This window comes from Ipomoea nil, unplaced genomic scaffold (assembly GCF_001879475.1).
Source record: "Ipomoea nil cultivar Tokyo-kokei standard unplaced genomic scaffold, Asagao_1.1 scaffold2216, whole genome shotgun sequence".
Classification (NCBI taxonomy): Eukaryota; Viridiplantae; Streptophyta; class Magnoliopsida; order Solanales; family Convolvulaceae; genus Ipomoea; species Ipomoea nil.
The window spans coordinates 599,845-619,650 of NW_017618644.1; the positions used below are offsets into that span (position 1 = coordinate 599,845).

Here is a 19,806-nt window from a genome sequence, read left to right on the forward strand (position 1 = left end):
TTTTATTAACTTTCAACTAAACAAAAATAAAATGTAGTTTTATGAGATGTAGTCAAACACTAGAGAATTAATTTTTTTTAAAAAAAAAATTGAATAATTTTCTAGAAATATTTTCATATTTCCAAACGGATCCTTAAAGGTATTTTAAATTATTGATGAAATATTTTTAAAAGTTGAAAACAAAAAGTGAAATTGTTACTATAATTGAAGAGCCATATGTAAAATAAACTTTTTATAAATTATTTGTGAGTAGTGACTTTTGTCTGTTCAAGAAGGGTATCATTTTGTAATTAGATGCATTTTATAGATTGAATATATACAATACAAAAAAGTGAGTCAAAAAGGTTATATTATACCTAATCAAAATATTATAAATGCATATATGAGAGCTTCTAATATAACTATATTCTATATATTAACATATTATAACGTATTTATATATAAGAAAAAAAACATATTGCAATTTAATAGAAAATACATATATGTTTGATTCTAAATTAATCAAAATTATGGTAACATAAAATAGAATGTGGGGCCGCATTGAATTAGGATATGAAATGAAGGGGTTCATTCGAAATTTCCCGAAAAATGAAAGACAAAATGAAAAATAGAGGCCCCTCCATGCAAAATCGCGGACCAAACAAACCCTAGGATGACATCCCCAGCCAAACATGAAAAGTGTGGTCTTATCCCAAGATTACCCTATTCCTACACCTCCTCGCGTTTATCTGCGTTGAAGAACAGGTACCCTTCTCTATCAAATACTCTATATTGCAGCGTACTCCTTCACAGAACTATATTTCTCCTGCTTTTTTTTTTTCTTTAAATTTAAATAAAAGAAAAAAAAAAAAAAGAATGTTCTTTTTCTGCCCCAATTTGATCGTAACTGTTGAATCTGGGTTTTCAGTTTCTTTAAGGGTGTAATGTATGTAATGACATTTTGTGCAATCTTCTGCGGTTGAAGTGATTAGTAGTTGGAATTCTTTGTAATGAATGGATCTGAGATTGGGTTTGAGAGTAAAGGGAGTTTCAAGATTGGATTTTGGCTTCTTGGAGGGGAAAAAAGAGATTAAAAGTGGATTGAATTGATGAGGATTTGGAACGGATAGAATGGAATTTGGTTCCAACTGTGGATAAATGATACTAAAGAATTGGATTCCTCTAAAAGTTTGGTGCTTTTATGGATTATACTTAGGGGAATCAAATGTGAGGATGAGAACTGTGGGTGTGCTTAAAATGAGAATGAGAATGAGAAAGTTGTGAGTTTGATCAAATTTTGAGATATTTCCCAAGTGTTTGATGTTTATGTCGAGTTGGTTGAAGTTCTGATAGTGGCATGAGAAACAAGACTTAAGTGTCTAAAACTTAAGAACAAATTGCTCTTAGTTGCTTATTGAGTTATTGATCTTAAGACTTTTGGAGTTGATTTTGGTGAGGTTTTCTCGGGGCTCTGATTTATCATTGACAGAACCATTTTGAAAGTTTAATGTACTTTTGAAGGCTTAGTATGAATCAGGAGCTTATTGATTCCTAGAGAAAACGATTACTCGAACCAAAACTATGATTTATGTACTTGCATCATCATTTCTTGACCATTTGCTCATTCAAGCCCCTTAATGACAATGGCTTTCCCCTGAATAGCAGGATTCCATGCGATTTAACAACTGACATGTTTTAAATGAATCAGATGGAATAGGGCAAGTTACGATTGTTCCACTTAGTGGTGGTCCTAGAAACGAAAATGCAGTGTGCTCTGTTGCATTGGGCACAGGGCAACGTGGGCAGCTGCGGGTCCTACCTGCTAAAACTATTGGTTTTTTTGCTTTAGGTCGAGTGTGCTTTTCTTTTTCAGCAGAAACTAGAAAGAGTGCTAGCATTGAGATTATTATGATCCTAACACACTAACCTTGGTGTCAAACCCACCATTTGTGTCCGGCAGCCCGCCCTTTTAATGTCAAGTAATGTTAAATTCAAATGTCAAACTAATGAAGCAATTCAGTTGCAAATAAAATTTACGTTCCATTTTAAAATATGTCAGGGGAGCCATGGAAGACGATTCTTGTAGCAGCAGTGAAACTTTGAGATCTAACTGGACACATGTCATGGACGACTATTTTATCGAACTTTTACTGGATCAAATACAGAAAGGGAACAGGACCAGTACTTCGTTTAGCAAACAGGCCTGGCTAGAGATGATTGCACTCTTTAGCCATAAATATAAATGCAAGCATGATACAGATGTTTTGAAAAACCGGTACAAACACTTGAGGAAACAGTATCATAACACAAAGATTCTTGAACAGAATGAATTTATTTGGGACGATAGTAGACAGATGGTAACCGGTAATGATGAGAAATGGGATGATTATATCAAGGTACAAATGTTCGACCAAAAATTTTCAAATCATCTTAAGATTATTGCACATTATATACTTGTATCCTTTGTTGTGTGTGTAGGCCCACCCTGAAATGGAACCGTATAGAACAAAAGTTGTGCCTTACTACAATGAACTGCGCATTATATTTGGGCATACAGTTGCTGACGGAAGATACAGCCTTTCGTGCTTCGATATTGACTTTGAGAACGAAGGTATAATGCTCTCAATCACACGAGTTTGACACTATTTTTCAGTTCTGATTGCATCTTTTATTCTGGTTAAGAGTCTTGGTAAAATAAGAGAGAATATATGGGTTTATAAGGCCATGAGTTACACTAGCTAATTGGTTGGATTCAATCTTTTAGTGTGGTTTGGCTCATGTGCATTATAGCCCCAATTGAGTGACCATAGCCCAATCTAAGATTATAACTATTCTTTTGTGTGGCATCTCTAGTGAAAATATTGGAGGATAAGATCCCTACCAAAGACGACGCTAAAAAGATTGATTGGTCTGAGACAATGGAGCAGCATTTTATTCAACTTATGCTGGAGCAGGTGCAGGAAGGGAATAAATTAAACCGTACTTTCAAGAACAAAGCATGGATCCACATGATTACAGCCTTTAACACAGCATTCGGGTTTCAGTACGGTAAAGTAGTGTTGAAAACTCGTTTCAATCTTCTAAGAAGGCAATATTTTGCGGTAAAATATCTTCTGAGTCAAGATGGGTTTATGTGGCATGAGAGACATCAGATGATAGTGGCTGAAGATCGCGTCTGGAAGAAAGTCATTAAGGTAGGAACTCTTCTTCCTTGCTATCTGATCTGGTCGCCTCAATTGAAGCATGTGCTCCATCTCAACTAAAAGTCTAAGTTGATAGTTAGATTGCACACTTATGTTTATATATTATAGGAATAAGGATCAAATAGGCCACTGAACTGCACACCAAACTACAATTAGGTCATCGAACTCAAAAAAGATGCAATTAGGTCCCTGAACTACACAAATTTATGCAATTAGGTCTAAAATGACCTGTTTACTTGCTATGTAGGTTGCGAATGTTAAAAATAATTTTTAAATAATTAAAAAAAAAAAAAAAAAAAAAAAAAAAAAAAAAAAAACAGAACGGCCGGAGATGAAATCGTCTCCGGCCGTCCTTCGTCTCCATGGCAGGAGACGAAGACCCTTCGTCTCCCTGGCCGGAGAGACGAAGACCCTTCGTCTCCATGGTCAGGAGACGAAGGTCTCTTCGTCTCCCTGGCCGGAGAAACGAAGATCTCTTCGTCTCCTGACCATGGAGATGAAGGGTCTTCGTCTCTCCGGCCAGGGAGACGATCTTGGTCGTCTCCATGGCTGGAGACGAAGGCCGTTCTGTTTTTTTTTTTTTTTTTTTTTTTTTTTTTTTTTAATTAATTTTTTGTTTAAAATTATTTTTAAAATCCACAACCTCCACGTCAGCAAAGTATTAGGTAAACAGGTCATTTTAGGCCTAATTGTATGAATTTGTGTAATTCAGGGACTCAATTGTACTTTTTTTGAGTTCGATGGCCTAATTGCAACTTGGTGTGCAGTTCAGTGGCCTATTTGACCCTTATTCCTATATTATATATGCTCAACAGTCTCTATCTAGACTAGTTTCACACATTGTTTTAGTGCAGGCACAACAATATTTTCGGAGGTATAGAAACAAATCGCTGTCCTTCTACAAAGACATGTCCATCATATGCGGGAACGAAACTCCAACCTTTCAGTATGGATACCCCTTTGTAAAAGCCGGTGAGTTTTGCGTGCCGATTATCCAGACAACGGGAAAGGAGGGTAATTTGAGGGAGGTGGAAGAGATTGTGGAGGATGATGACGAGAGAGAGGAGAAGAAATGTCGGTATGATACTAAAGAACCTAAAGAACCCTGTAAGGGGCCATCTGAAATAAATGAAGAGACAGAAATAGAAATAGGTATGGAAGATGCTATGCAGGAAATGGTAGCAGCTGTAACAGCACTAACAAAGGAAGAGAAGAAGAAGAAGAAGAACAGTTTGTTGATAGAAGATGTGATTTATATACTACAAGCTATGCCAGAGATGGATGATGATGATGATCTATTGCTTGATGCCTGTGACTTCCTTGAAGATGATAATAAAGCTAAGGTGTTTCTGGCATTGGATCCTGGTTTGCGAAAGAAATGGTTACTGAGGAAACTGCGCCCACAGTAACAAGTTCTTATTGTAAAGTAAATCCCTTTCTTTGATCATTATTATTTGTGAATAGTAGACAAGTTATAGTGCTCTGCATATTTTGTTTGGTATTTGGTTTTTTTATTTTTTCCCTTTTGAGTGTGAGTAAATCTCATCTCCTGACCCTAGCCAGGAAAGGACCACAAGTAAATTAGCATAGGTTACCCTTAGGCCTTAGCTGATTGGCTCAAACCAATGAAGCAAGAATTCAAACTTGTGACCTTGTGGTTACAAGCGTAGATCTCTTGCTATCTTAAGAGGGTGTATTCAATCATGACTTTTGTAGAGTTTTAAAGACTTTTAAAATGATAGATTTTAATAAACTTTGATTGACTTTCATAGAGTCGTCAAAACTTTTTAAAACTTTATAATACTCTATAAAAGTCTATATAAAAAATATTCATAGATTTTTATCAACTTTTTATTTTAAAAAGTCTACAAAAAGTCATTGAAATTCTAAATTGAATACATCCTTACAAACTTTTGAAATTCTTATCATTTATAATTTTTTTACAAAAACATTTATAATATATCATAAAATTTTCTTATTATGTAGTTCTTCACCCACATCAACATTCTCAACATTATTATTTTTATCCATAGTGTGTTGAGACTTATATGCTAATTACTTTTATTTATATATATATATATATATATATATATATATATATATATATATATATATATATATATAGAGCTAATTACAGTTTTGGTCCTATGACTATAGGGAGCGTGTTAATTTCAGTACTTGACTTTAAAAACTAACAATTTAACCCCATAACTATGTAATTTTTAACACATTTGGTCCTTCCGGCCAAATCACCGGTCAAATGTCGTCGGAAAAATGTAAACCATTTTCATTTGTTTATTCATAGGGGCAAAATGGTCAATTGACGTTTAAAAAATAAATAAATAAAAATTATCTGGTGGAAATCGTACAGCATAGAACGCAATCCTCCGTCGGATAACCTCGCTGTAAGCCAAAGCTTCCCGTCGTCGCCAGTGACATCCTGCAGCACAGAACACCATCTTCTGCCGTCGTCCACGTATGCTCGTAGTCGCTGCCCGACTCACCTCTCAGTTTTTTTCTAGTTTTGCCATTATGACCCAGAAAATGAAAAATTAATTCCATTGAATTTTCTTCTCCATTTCCAGTGGAAGCATGGGTTAATCAAACTCAGAAACTGCACAGTGTTCGTATTAATTCATTAGATATTTAGGTGTTGGCATGCGTTTTGGTTGTGATGCCTTTTATTTTGTGTTACCCAATTTGGAATTTCGGCAATTCCAGTATTCGGTGGACCAATTGGCGGCAAATAGGCTGCACGAGATCTGTTCTACTGGATTGTTTTAGTTGTGCCCACAAACTGTTTGTTGATATTCCCCAAAGAGGTTGATGAAGGAGATCTGTGTAAGTTGAGCTGGTGAGGTCAGTCGGTTTGGATCCACAGTTAAGGAGCTTGCCTGAATAAACACAAACTAAGATGGTGGACGAAGCGTCCGGAGGGGAAGGAAGAAGAAGGCTTGAAATGACAGATTTACCCCCATGATTAAATAATTAAAAATAGTTTATATTTTTCCGGTGACATTTGGTTGTTAATTTGGCCGGGAGGACCAAATGTGTTAAAAATTGCATAGTTGCGGGACTAAATTGTTAGTTTTTAAAGTCAAGTACTGAAATTAACACGCCCCCTATAGTCATAGGACTAAAAGTGTAATTTGCTCTATATATATATATATATATATATATATATATATATATATATATATATATATATATATATATAGGGACGCACTCAGGTGCGAATAAGTGCCCAGGAAGGAAATGCGAACGAATCAGCGCGTGACACGTGTCCAGATCTAATAACTTAAAAAAAACGCGGTGGCATTTTCGTAAATAATTGAACATCGAAGTGCAAGTAAAATCTCTTATAAGTGCACCTATTTTCACCTATAAATGCATGTAATTTTGCCTTGTTAGCATTCACTTTCCGCAACCATTCATGCACCTGGGTGTGCTTATAACTATATGTGCAACTATTTATAACTATAGGTGCAACTACTTATAACTATATGTGCACCTACTTTCACCTATAAGTGCATGTAATTTTGTCTTGTTAACATTCATTGATCTGAGTTCGGGTAGTAATACTCCTAAAAACCACTCGCAAACATTCATACACCTAGATGCAACTACTTATACCTATGTGTGCAACTACTTAGAACTATAGGTGCAACTACTTAGAACTATAAGTGAAACTAAGTATTGATACTCAGTGTAAATTTTTACTTGCACCTATAATACATTTTACATGCACTTGTAATACATTTTACTTGCACTTCAATGTTCAATTATTTACGAAAATGCCACCGCGTTTTTTAAAAAAATCAGTGTTTCTCATCCATTAGATCTGGACACGTGGACGAACAGAATTCATTCCTATTTCGCACCTGGGCGAGCCGTTCGCACCCGAGTGCAACTCTCTCTCTCTCTCTCTCTCTCTCTCTCTCTCTCTCTATATATATATATATATATATATATATATATATATATATATATATATATATATATATATATATATATGTCAAAAATAAATTATTTCATTAGAAATTTATAACAATATTGAATAATAAATTTATAATAAAAGAATTATCAAATAAAATATTTAAAAATATAATTACGAGTTGCATAAAATAAATAAAATAAAAATCTAATATATATATATATATATATATATATATATATATATATATATATATATATATATATATAATTCTACTTGATATATTGCTAGGCATTACGCAAAGAACTATTATTTGCAATAGTAATTTGAGACTGCGAACAACAACAAGGTGTTATTGTTTGCAACCTCAAATTGTTGTTGCGAACAGTAGTTCGCTATTCGTAGTAACTTGTTAATATATATATATATATATATATATATATATATATATATATATATATATATATATATATATTACGAATATAAACATAAAAAGAATAAAAATCAAAATATATAAGTATTTATATGAATGTTATGAAACATATACTAAAAAATTTGCTTTGTTCATGTATTTAGGGAGAATTAGAGAATGTTAGGGATAAAAAGTTCATAGAAAAAATAAAAATCAATATAAACAAGCAATAATGAAGTAAAAATAACATTATTTCGAATTTTTAGAGGAAGATTGTAAAGTTTAGGAGAGAGAAAAATTGGTAGAGTTTAGGTATGAGGAAAATATAGGATAATGAAGAAAAAAATAATTTTATTAAATTTAGATAGGTTTATAAAGTTTAAATTGGGAGAAAAATAGAGTTTAAATAGAGATAGAAAACATTCAAAGTTGTTAGAAAGAAAATTTTGAAATATGGGGATTGATTGTTGGATTTCAACTATTTATATTTGAGAAGAAAAAGTCTACAAAAGTCTTAAAATTAAAAAGTCTACAAAAGTTAATAACTTTTTGAATACCACATGACTTTTAAAAACTCTCTAAAAGTCTTAATCGAATACCACACGACTTTTAAAGACTTTTTAAAAGTCGTGATTGAATACCGCATGACTTTTAAAGACTCTCTAAAAGTTTAAATTGAATACCCTCAAACTTTTAAAGTTTATAAAAGTCTTTAAAACTATATGAAAGTCATGATTAAATACACCCCCCTTAGTTCTTAATTGGGATTACCCCGTATTTGCTTTCTTCTTACCATACTTGATGACTTACTTGTCAGTTGTTATACCATGGAGTAGGGCCCATTTTACATTTTGGACCCCCTCTAAAAATTCAATCGTTATACCCTACACCACGGCGCACATAGCACTGTGCGCCGCGCGCCTCCCAAAATGACGTCGTTTTGAGAGGTGCGGTAGGAAGTTGCTGGGATTATGTGTATTTGTTCACACAGTTATGTGTATTTGTTCATACAGTTATGTGTATTGGTTCATACAGTTATGTACATTTTTTATACAATTATGTACATTCTTTTTATACAATTATGTACATCCGAATCAGAAAATTTGTGTGTATTATGTTAATAGTTGATGTGTATTATGTTAAAAGTTTATGTTTATTATGTATTATGTTAGATTATGTGTATTATCTTTTAAAAAGAGTATGTATATTTTGTTATATAATTATGTACATCCATGTATACAATTATGTGTATTCTAGTATAACATTATGTACATTCTTGAACAGCGAGTTTTTTTTTAAAGAAAAAACTACTGCCATTCACTGGGGCGGGAAATTTCAAAAAAAAAAAATTAAAAATTAAAACGACGTCGTTTTGCATCTGGGCGCATAGTGCAACACGCGCCGTGGTGTAGGATATAAATTGCCCTAAAAATTATATGTTTGGAGTTGATATATTGGGGGTGTTTGGTAACTCAGCCTATCAGCCAAAATTGGTTAATTTGACTATGATTGGTTGTTTGACTTTGGCCCTGTTTGGTAAAATATTAGTCTATCATCCAATTTTGACTTATTTGACCACTATTAATTATTTGATTGGGTTAAAAAATCAATTTCAAAATACTAAAATTCAAAAAGCTACTCAAAACAGCTTTTTCAATTAGCTTTTTGAGAAAATAAAGTATACTAAACATCTATCAGCTAACAGTTAATTTACCAAACACCTTCCTACAATCAGTTAATGTTATGAACTAGTTATATCATCTAATTATGAACTAGTTATACCATCTAATTAACCTAATTAGTTAACAGTTATCAGCTAACAGTTATTTACTAAACAGGGCCTTTATGAATCATCCAATTTAAGTGTTTGGTAAGATAACTTTTTGAGATGGTTGATTTGCCCAAACAGCCAATTTAGAAAAGGCTATTGGTTGGAGCGTTTCTTCTTGGCCGTTTGCACAATTCTCTCATTTGCCCTTGTTAGATCTTCTGTGCAGTTCTCTCCTCCCAGCTCTCCCTTCTCTGAGGTAATCTCTATCCCTCGCATCTCTTCTCTGTCACACCCTTGGCTTGAAAACTTAGGGTTTATGTCACATTCTCTGAGGTAATCCCTATTACCTGTACTGGACCAGCGACCAAATCAGACCAATGAGGTTAGAATAGGTGTTGGGGTTTTGTTTAAGCTTGCGCCAAACCATGATTAAGATTAGATTAATGGGACATAAATATTGTAGGATTCGAATTGCTTTATGTAGCTTTACTGCGCAGTAAAGAAATCGCATGCCCTTCATCTCCAAGATGGAATATGATGGAACCTTTTGAGCCCAAAGACATTTCCATTTGTTAACAAATAGAGTACTGCTCCTTACCCCTGGCCCTAGAGTACCTGCACAATCTCCTCAGCTTTAGAAATATCTCTCCAGGATTGCTGGAAGAGGTAATTGTTTGGCCTAGCTCAAAGATTCAGAGTTAAGACATACACAGTATGGTTAGTTTTTTTTTTTTTTTTTTTTTTTTTTTTTGCAAAAAGGAAAATGAGTTTACCCCCATTTGTCACTATGTTGATCTCCAACCAGATAAGTTATTATAATTAGATTATGACTTATATGAGTTATATCATCATATATTCATATGTATAGCAGACTGCAGAGTAGAAACCTTTAATTATGGGCTCAAGAAATTGTTCAGCCTTTAAAATCTCATCTCCTGCACCATAAACAATAAACAACATAATACATCCATGCCCTTAAATGTCATTTTACATGCAATCAACCAATAATAATAAACAGCTAATTTACCAAACACTTTTTCTATAATCAGCCAATACAATCAGCTGATCAAATCAGCTAACACAAAGAGCTATTAACTATCAGCTAAACCAACCAGTTATCCGCTAACAGTCATTTACCAAACAGGGCCATTATGTATTTGCAGTGTCTGTAATTACTATTTATTTACACTTTTACAGATACATAAACAAGTAACTACAAGTACAAAATATGCCAACTACAAACACATAATCTAAAGGTTATTTTGAACTAGAGTCCACAATGCAAGGTATACTTTGGTCTACTAATGACCTAGTATAATTTACCCTTACTGGTCTACTAATGACCAAATCAACCTTTCAGCTGCATATTTTCTGGGAACTTCTCTTAAGCAAAATTTTCAGCAATCAGTTCTCTCTCAGTAAAAGATTAATAACAATGGGGATCCAAAACTGAGCCAACAAAATACACTATTAAGCTTTGTCAAGAGAATGAATGTATATACAGTTTTACCAGAAACATTTCCTGGGATCAAGTCATTTTCAAAAAATGTGTGAATTCCTAAAAGCCACCATCACCTGTGTATAACACGAGTGTTCTAATCTAGCTTAGCATAAAATTCCAGTTTCATGTTGGTGGAAGGGTAACTTATGTACATGAAGAAACGAAGAACTCTGGATTTTTTCAACAAGTTGAAATTTGGAACTTGACATGGACCAAATGTAACAACACCGAGGCAGAAATTTCGCAAGAAGCAAAATGACCAAAAAAAAAAGGAGTTTGTCTCCTACTGATGCACTGGTCGGTCATATATCTTAAACCCTCCTGTAAAAGAGAACATAGGCAGCTGATGTCTTTATCTTATCCTCCGCAATGGCAGAGACATGAGTGTCATCAAACTCGTACCACCTATTATGTCCATGCTGCAACAGAAAGGGAGTATTTAGCTGGCCGGCCATCACACTTGAAGCATTGGAGGGAAAAAGGTGTATGCAAGTCTAAAAAAACGAATATCAAAAGCAAATTCTTCTGTTTCATTTCTACTAGTTTAATAGGTTAAGTACCCATTTCATATATTAATACAAATTTAACATAAGGAAGAAAGATTGTAATTCAAAAGAATTAAAGGGACAAACTTCATAATTTTCACAAAGTGCCTGTAAAGAAAAGTGTCGGGGTCTATGTGACTATTTGAGTAAAATAAGAAAACAACATTCTAGGGCCTTCTTATAAAATAATATACTCCATATATATTAAACCCAACAAAAGATGTTGCTATGTGTAGACTATCAACGAAGTGGCCTATACTACAGAACAATGACGATAGTATAACTGGAAATATATACATATATATATATATATATATATATATATATATATATATAAATGTTACCCCAAAATGGTTCAATAGAAGCGATTCGTGAAATATGAGAGATTCTTGGCGAGGAAACTTACTTGGACATATGCAGTATAATGACCATAACCCATTCCTCCATAGTGATTACTTACAGCATACAACTTGTAGTGATGGTATATTTCACCACTCTTGTGAAGAATATAACTTGAAAGATCAAAATCATGAATTGGAAAATCCACATACAAGTCCAGCTTGTTTTTGAGAAACCGGTTGTAGGAAAACCTCTTCAAGTGAATGACCAGAATTTCCGGCAGTCTCCAAAGGTCCAGCTTTTTGCTGGCTTGCCGAGGCCTTTTGCAATTAGGGCAGTTCCTACCAATTGATTTAAAAACGAAGATGTTAAGATGCTAAAAAGGCACAAGAATAGAAATAACATGCAAGTCCTGAAACTAAAATAACAGCAAAAGCAAAAGAATGAAAAGAAAGATAGTAAATGGTCCAAAGGTGAGAACCTAAATGTTTTAGGGATCTATATTTTCACTTGTCAGGTACATGGAGGAAGAATGAAGAATTATACTTTTATTTTTATAGTTTAAGTCATAATGCAAGAGGAAAGATGCTAACAAGGCAAGTGAGTTGATGGAATTTAACACCAGAGTGCAGTTAAGAAGCAAACCACATGTCCTCGGGACCCAGAGGCTCCTCCTTTAAGAAGGCATCAAGGCATTTATAAAGTGAAACAGACTCTGGTGGCTTTCTTCCATCCAATGCAGAATTACATACTTCTGATAAGGTGCTAAGAAGGGAGTTATCATAGACGTCAACCATTCTCTCAGGCCAGGTAACAAGCATATTTACAGGCTCGCATGAGTTTGAGACTGGCACAGGTTCATCCATTGATAAAAGGATCTTGTTATCCAAGTAAAACTGGAAGTCACCAGTCAATAATGAGTCATCTTTGAATTCATTCTTCAAATTTGAATCTCCATTGGGCATCACATCCATCATTTCAGAATCATGGTTTGTACTATTCTGTGCATCATCGTTATCACTTGGCGAATCTTCTTCTTGAACTAAAAAGGGGCTTAGCAACCTTTCGTATTGTTTGCGAATCCCAGATCCACTGGAAAAGTCGGATATCCTTGTAACAAGGGGAGTGCCAATTTTCTTGTGAGAGCCATGAACGATTGATCTAGGATGGAAAAAAGACACAAGTAAATTACAGAAAAGATCTACAAAGACACACTCCTACAATGATTAGAGAAAAACGAACTACTTTAAAGATATAAAACAATGTTCATAATTCTGAAACACTTCAAAACAGTTAAGCACAGAGAAGATGAACCACAAAAGTTTACTTTTCCTTGCATTGATGCTGGAAGACAACTAAACGAGATCCATCATCATCTTTCGGCAATCGATAGGCAACAAGGGTGTCATCATCTCTAACTAGCTCTATAGAATCAGTAGGATCATCTAGAAAACGAATAATAGAACTTCCATATATCTGCAGATAAATGAGAAAGTTTGAGGCACAGGTAAAAAAGTTGAATAATGGAATCATGAGACTGAAGTACCAAACGAAAAATTTTAAGTCAATTAATGCCCTAGTTCAAGAAACATATAGCTGTGTCAATCACCTAACTAAATCAATTAATCTATATCTACAAGTTGTGGTTTCTTATGACCAAATATTTTGTTTCTCTGGCACTTAAATTTTACCTAAGGTATTGTTTGTGAATCATGAACACTCCATTAAAGTTTCCATGAAGGTTTATACTTTCAAGTTTCAAGCTTTCCTGGAGAGATCCATTAAATGGAAAGTTCATGAACAATGGCTTAAACAAACTTCATCTTAAGACGTGCACTTTCACAACCTTAAGTGTTGGAATGATGATGGGTTTCCTCACACTTAACAAAAAAATGTAGGTGTCACGGTTTGCCCCAATTTTGACATTTTCAATTAAATTCTATTTGTAAATAAAAGTGTAAAATCCCAAAAAAAAACTAACAAAGTGACATTAAAACATAGTCAATCCCTATAACTTGTTAAGAAGGGGTAATTTAATTTTGCTAAAGTATACCTCAGCCACAAGAAGTGTCTCGTCATCACTCAAAGAACATTTAGAGATCAATGTTTGAACAAGATCCTTAGAGCGTCCATATTTTGGCACAGTTACTGTAACTGGAAATGGCACAGTGGTGCCATCACTGCTCAACACTGTCAAAGTCATCTTGCGCATTGTTGTCGACGGAAGCGGCAATGATAAATACATGAATGGATCAAATGTGACAGATGACTTCTTACAAACAGGACAGACCAACTTTGACCGATACTGACCCTATCATCAAAAGAAGATTTGTAAGATATAACAGGTAAGCAACTCCCTCGTAAAGTAGGAAAAAGACTCACTTGGCACAGATTAATTATGACAGAATCGTTGCGAGATAGATGATTCCACCAGTGCTCATCTGCCACCTCTTCATCTGGGCGATCATCTTCTTCCTTGGTTTCTATATAAGGTTTGTGTTTGACACGATTGATATCTTCATGCAGTCCATCCAACAGAAAGGCAAGAAATTCCTAGATTGTGCACATGAAGGGCATAGTCCAAAATTGTGCTTGTGGAGGTATAACACAAAAGTTTCAAAGAATGAAAAGGACTTCACTAACTTGGGAGTCATGTTGATTATAGCCACTAAATTGAGGAGCAAAACTAGCGATTGTTGACTTGAACAACTCAGGATAAACAGTTGTTGCCCCAGGAGCCCAAAGCTTTCGTAGCAAGTCACCAAATGCTAGAGCCAGCTTCCCCTGTTCAAGAAGTCCAATGTCAGACACATGGAAGGAATGCCTATATACACACACAAGGACAATCTTCAATTGACCCTTTCTACGTATAACAGTTTAATTTGACAGTTTCAAAGACAACTAACCAACTCTTTTCCATTTTTTTGCAAGTCATATAAATATTTATTTATACACATGTTTTAAATAGATGGCAGCAAAAAGATTTACATACTTTCATGCCCAAAGGATTTTCAAAATTCAGATCTTTCTTAAAGTCTCCAAGGAAGTAATCAACAAGCTTTGGAGTGTGCACCATACACTGAAGAGCACTGTTCATGAAACAGGTGTTTCCAAGGTTACCCAATCCAGTCAAGCCCAAAGCACAAGCACTATTTTTGCTGCTACCAATTAAGAAATTTCCATTAACTCCAGAATAACACATAATAGCATCACTGCTGGCACTACTCTTTGACGAACTACAGTGGTCAGACGTCATTTCCTCTTTTCTGCTTTCTTTTCTATCATTATTGCATGGCAAATCATAGACCTTTAACTCCAGAAGAATCTGTAGGCATCTCAAAGAGACAAGCATAGCCATTAAAACAAGCTAATGCTATTAAAATACATAGAAAATCATGAAATAGTGACAAAAGCAGTGACCTTCAAGATTAGGCAATTCAATATCATATCATTTTGTTCGATTAGTTAGTTTGGTAAGCCTTGTTGTCTTATTTTGGTTATGTTATAGGTCACATATCCAGGATAACAAAATTACCTCTTCATTGAGTTGGCCAGAATTGCTCAATAACTTCTTGTTGTTCAACACAAATTGGATAGTTTGTCCAGAAAAATCCCAGATTTGGAACTGTCAGAACTCAGAAAAAGGAATCAGCATCTCAATAAATAAGAAAATTCCTGATATGTCGATAAAATAATATCATAAATCTCACCAAGCCTGGTGTGTCACAGAATATACTGCAGGCTCTATCAAACACTCCAACTTCATTGTCCTTTAGAACATAAACAGAATGTAAGGTACAAAAGTGAGAATAATGGTCTCTAAAAAGCTTCACATGGAGAGTATGGTACATGTTAATTGATTGTAGTCTACATATACATCAACATACACTACAACATAGCCATGTTAAAAAAAATGTGAAAATAAAAAATAAAGAAACACTGATTTTGGAGGCTTTTAAACTACATTTTATCCCTCTTCACACTTTGGCCCTTTACTCTTTATCCCAAGTTGTAACATATTTTTCTGGGAGTGTTCACTAAGAAGCATGTTTGAACAGTATTAGTATGGAGATCAGATCTAGCCAAGCATCACATCAGTTCTTGAAAGTAAACTGTTAGTGTCATTCTCTTCTACACTTGTTGAAATTGAGGGATTGAAAAGCCTGCCAAGTGGACTAAGGTTTTCTATTAGTCAATAATACCATTTCGTATAGCATTTAAAATATTGATATTGATGGTTAGAGAATAAAGGAAGAAAGATGGTCTATATCATTTCTTAAAATCAATAGAGGCAAACACTTAATTTACCTATTACCCCTTTGTCTATATCAGCACATTTGTTAATGAAGCTAGGTTTTTCGACTCTTCCCACCAAAGTTATTACATGGATAGGAATAGATCAAGAAGGGTACAATATGGTAGAAGCCATGTTCAGTCCACATTTTTTTAAAGAATCCCAAGAAATGGTTAGCATAATAGTAGTAGCAGTAGTTAGTAGTTGGTAAGTGGTGGCGGTGGTGGTTGTAGTAGAGTTCAAATATGTCAAAAAACAAATCCATGTGAAAACAATGATATGGTAGCAGCAAAATAATGTGCTACCATATAGTGATTAACTAACCAAAGAGTGAGAACCCCATATCGTTATCACTCTCCTCTCCCTTCCTTTTTCTCCTCAGCTACACCAATAATCACCTGGAAAACAGTGGAGCTTGAAAGGCAGGGTTTTCCACTTCATTAAGCACTTCCTTGAATGTTTTTGATACATGTTGTGTCCAACTTAAAAGTATATGACTCTCTTCCCCCCTTAGAAACCCCAAAAGTCATTCACTTTAACACCTACAACCCCCCCAAAAGTTATGAAATTGACTCTTGAGTTTTTCTTTGTAATGGGTGGAATAATACAGCCCATCATTCTTTCAAATCATCAATCACTAAGTAATCATTTGGCCATTGGTATTTTATTATTAATAAGTAAAATTACAGCACATTTAATACAGTTAACCCCTTAATGGCATACTGCAACTAAGCATCTGTCATGATTCAGATAATTAAAGCAGAGTGTTAAAGGGGTTGAACAGGAGAAAGTGGGTGGAATAATTTATGAATGAACCTTTAGGCTAATTCTTATAGCCAAAGAATTTGTTTGCGAAATATACAGTAATCTGATATGTAAAGAGAACAAGTCGTGCAGGGTATCATCTGGGGCTAGAAAACCTCCCACATTCTTCGTATCAAAATGCCTACAAGGAAGATGAAAATAAAAATGAAGGTCAGGGGATATTCTACTATTCTAGTCCCACCAATCACTAACTCCAGAAGATAGTCCAAGAGACCAAGAATAAGGCATTTCATAGAAAAGTCCGCATGCAAGTATCTAGCTTTAAAATTTATTTTTAAAAATTAGAGGGAAAAAAGAAAAGTCATACTTCAAGGAACATTCCTAGTGGACTGCAAACATAGATTTCAAAATCAAAGAAAAACGAATATATACTTTCTAATTTGATGTGCCACATTAACATAGTCGGGCATCACAATTCAGCATACTGATTCTCCGTTACTCAAGTCATCGATAAGGATTAAGGAATAGTAATCAACTTATCATTAGGGGAAAACAGAAAGAAATTGTGGTCACTGAAGCACCAATCATGTAACTGTAGTTGCTATGTTATTATATTATATAATCCTATCAACCCCCCCCCCCCCCCAAACCTTCCTTCAACTCTTTCCTCTTTTACTTAACATTGCTATTCTAAAGTAGGGTATTATCCAATCATACTGTTCTTCTTAGTAGTCGGGTTCACAAATTCTAATAAACCCAGCTACAATTCCGCCTTCATTGTTCAGGATGAATTGCCAGTACTGGACTAGTTCAGCGACATGGTCATATCACAAATACACTTCTTATAACAAAAGGTACCGAAATTCATCATATCAAAAACTATGAGAGCCAAATTCAGTTAAATTCATTCTTACCATTTCATAGCTCTCAAGAACATCCATTCGGACACCAAGGCTAACGCCTTACCTGAAACACCTTCCTCATTATCCTCAGTCTCACCCTCCCTCTCCATATCCAAGACAACCTCTGTTTCAGTACTAGATTCATCAGGGAAAGCATCTGAGCGCTTCAAAAATGCTGTTGCATTGTACAGAAAACCACTAATCTCACTCTCACTCACTTCACCACTACTACAAAATCCCTCTTTAGCCTCGCTCCACCACCTGGAAAGCAAAAACAATAAATAACTTTAATCAAAACCCAATCAACCATATCATCAAAAAATCAAAAAATAAAATAAATAACACTAAAGTCACCAGCCATAGCATCACCAATCCAGTCGAAACAACCAAAACAATGAAAACCCAAAAATCATAAATAAATAGAAGGGGGAGATCCATTTGGACCATTTAACCCTCTAATTTCCCTTTTTTTTTATACTATAAAAGTAAGTTTCAACAAACCCAACTAATTAGAACACCACATAGCATGATAGCACTTCACAGTTCACCCCCATTTCCATTCAACACTTAAATAATCAAACTCAACAAAACCAACTACTCAGAACTCCGGAAATAACGCCAGAACACTAAAAATCATAAATTCTGATAACCCAGGAACTGAAAAAGGAAATTACCTGAAGGGGACTAGGAAGAGGGGTTCAGGGTCGAGGTGGGATAGTTGGGGGGAGAAGTTAGAGAAGGACAAATCGAGGCCAAAGCCGGCGTCGTCATCGGAGGAGGAGAAGAGCCAAGATTCCATGAAGGGTGAGAGGAAGTTTAGGGTTTTGGAGAGGAATCGACGGAGGAAAGGGAAGAGAATGGCGGATTTGATCCTGACGCTAGCGTAGAGAGAGGTGGCGAAAGTAAGGGCTGAGTGGCTCAGTCGTCTCAACTTACGACTCATCTAGAAACAAAGAAGAAATGAACTTACCAATTTTTATTAGTCTTTCTATTTTTACCACTCCAACTAATTATTTCTTTCTTCTTTTTAAATTCTTTCTCTCTTTTGATTCCATGAGTAGTTTTTTTTTTTTTTTTTTTTTTTTTGTCCTTACCTATTGTTTCACTTTTTTTTTTCCCACTTTTAGCACATGACATCAAAATATTTAAATTATTTTTGCCAGCTTTTCTAGTTCGAATAAGTTAACAACTAGTTTATCTCCTTTGTAATTATTTATCGATTAGGATTATAAATTTACAAAACGGATTCCACATAGAACGTACATTTTAGAACCTATTGAGTTTTTTTTCCATAAATTAAAGAAATATATTTTACACATTTAGCGAATTTTTGTATATGATATAAAAATTCATAAATCTTATCCAAGGTCATTAGGGAAAATTGCATATTTGGTCCCTGAGTTATACCTAAGTTCTGACTCAGTCCCTGAGTTATGACCGTATCCATTTTTAGTCCCTCAGTTATGGGCGAAGTGGTGCATTTGGTCCCCGGCCGTTAAAATTGACGAAAAATTAAAATATATTTAAAATTTGAAGGGTAAAGTAGGAAATTCATATTTTATTCTCCTTCTTATATCAAAACCACTTTTACAATATTATTTTTCACATCTTAGCCTCTTATTTCAAAATTGTTCAATTCTAAAAGCACTTCAATAACTTTAGTATGGCTTGTTAGGAACCTGACTCTCGTATAACAAACATAAGACTTAGCACAAACAAAGAAACACTTGATCATTGTCTTCAGACGTGTGAAATACACTATCTTATCAATTTTCAATTTTCTTTACTAACCAACAAAGGTAATCAAATAAGAACTTTTGAGATACAAATTAAAATGATGTCACATTTCTCAGGTTGTTTTTATGATAAATTCACCAACAGAATAACTTGAGATTTTTAGTATGTAAAATTTTTTCATATACAACAGTCAATAATCGTTTTTAGAACTTACAAATTTTTTTAGAATTTTCATTACTGAGTCTTAGGTTCATCATTCATTACTCTGAGTTTTAAGAAGAAAAAGGAGGTGATGGGTATATATATAATATAATTTTCATATATTGTCAGAATATATTATTTTTGATTAAGTTACTGCAGAGCTTACGAAAGAATTTTACGTACTAAAAATCTCAAGTTACTCCCTTGGTGAATTTGTCACAAA

General features: G+C 34.4%; 2 protein-coding genes across 4 annotated transcripts; one reads left to right on the forward strand and one right to left on the reverse strand.

The window, feature by feature from the left end:
- The first annotated feature begins 618 nt into the window (after positions 1-618).
- Positions 619-10,099, forward strand: LOC109150179. Of its 2 annotated transcripts, XM_019298084.1 has the most exons (6): positions 619-744; positions 2,039-2,375; positions 2,458-2,590; positions 2,833-3,173; positions 4,037-4,608; positions 10,055-10,099. In XM_019298084.1, exons 1-5 carry the CDS (start codon positions 653-655, stop codon positions 4,589-4,591), a joined length of 1,458 nt encoding a protein of 485 aa, XP_019153629.1. In that variant the 5' UTR covers positions 619-652; the 3' UTR covers positions 4,592-4,608; positions 10,055-10,099. The 2 variants fall into 2 exon arrangements, with proteins under 2 accessions (XP_019153629.1, XP_019153628.1); XM_019298083.1 differs by lacking the exon at positions 10,055-10,099 and having other exon boundaries at positions 4,037-4,843.
- A 640-nt stretch (positions 10,100-10,739) lies between these two features.
- On the reverse strand, positions 10,740-18,605 carry LOC109150178 (ubiquitin carboxyl-terminal hydrolase 8-like). Of its 2 annotated transcripts, XM_019298080.1 has the most exons (13): positions 18,320-18,605; positions 17,658-17,906; positions 16,795-16,924; positions 15,395-15,454; positions 15,220-15,309; positions 14,677-15,009; positions 14,328-14,468; positions 14,067-14,237; positions 13,738-13,995; positions 13,012-13,160; positions 12,330-12,845; positions 11,752-12,025; positions 10,740-11,219 (listed from the first exon to the last, which is right to left on the reverse strand). In XM_019298080.1, exons 1-13 carry the CDS (start codon positions 18,586-18,588, stop codon positions 11,112-11,114), a joined length of 2,748 nt encoding a protein of 915 aa, XP_019153625.1. In that variant the 5' UTR covers positions 18,589-18,605; the 3' UTR covers positions 10,740-11,111. The 2 variants fall into 2 exon arrangements, with proteins under 2 accessions (XP_019153625.1, XP_019153626.1); XM_019298081.1 differs by lacking the exon at positions 10,740-11,219 and having other exon boundaries at positions 11,990-12,025; positions 12,278-12,845.
- Positions 18,606-19,806: the final 1,201 nt, after the last annotated feature.

Excerpts from the sequence above, each read along its gene's own strand:
- LOC109150178 (XM_019298080.1), bottom strand. The coding sequence starts at position 18,588 with ATGAGTCGTAAGTTGAGACGACTGAGCCACTCAGCCCTTACTTTCGCC. Across the intron at positions 15,310-15,394 it reads TCTGTGACACACCAGGCTTG|TTCCAAATCTGGGATTTTTC; the intron begins GTGAGATTTATG and ends GAGTTCTGACAG. Across the intron at positions 15,010-15,219 it reads CTGGCCAACTCAATGAAGAG|ATTCTTCTGGAGTTAAAGGT; the intron begins GTAATTTTGTTA and ends AGATGCCTACAG.
- LOC109150179 (XM_019298084.1), top strand. The coding sequence starts at position 653 with ATGACATCCCCAGCCAAACATGAAAAGTGTGGTCTTATCCCAAGATTA. Across the intron at positions 745-2,038 it reads TTATCTGCGTTGAAGAACAG|GGGAGCCATGGAAGACGATT; the intron begins GTACCCTTCTCT and ends AAAATATGTCAG. Across the intron at positions 2,376-2,457 it reads AATGGGATGATTATATCAAG|GCCCACCCTGAAATGGAACC; the intron begins GTACAAATGTTC and ends TTGTGTGTGTAG.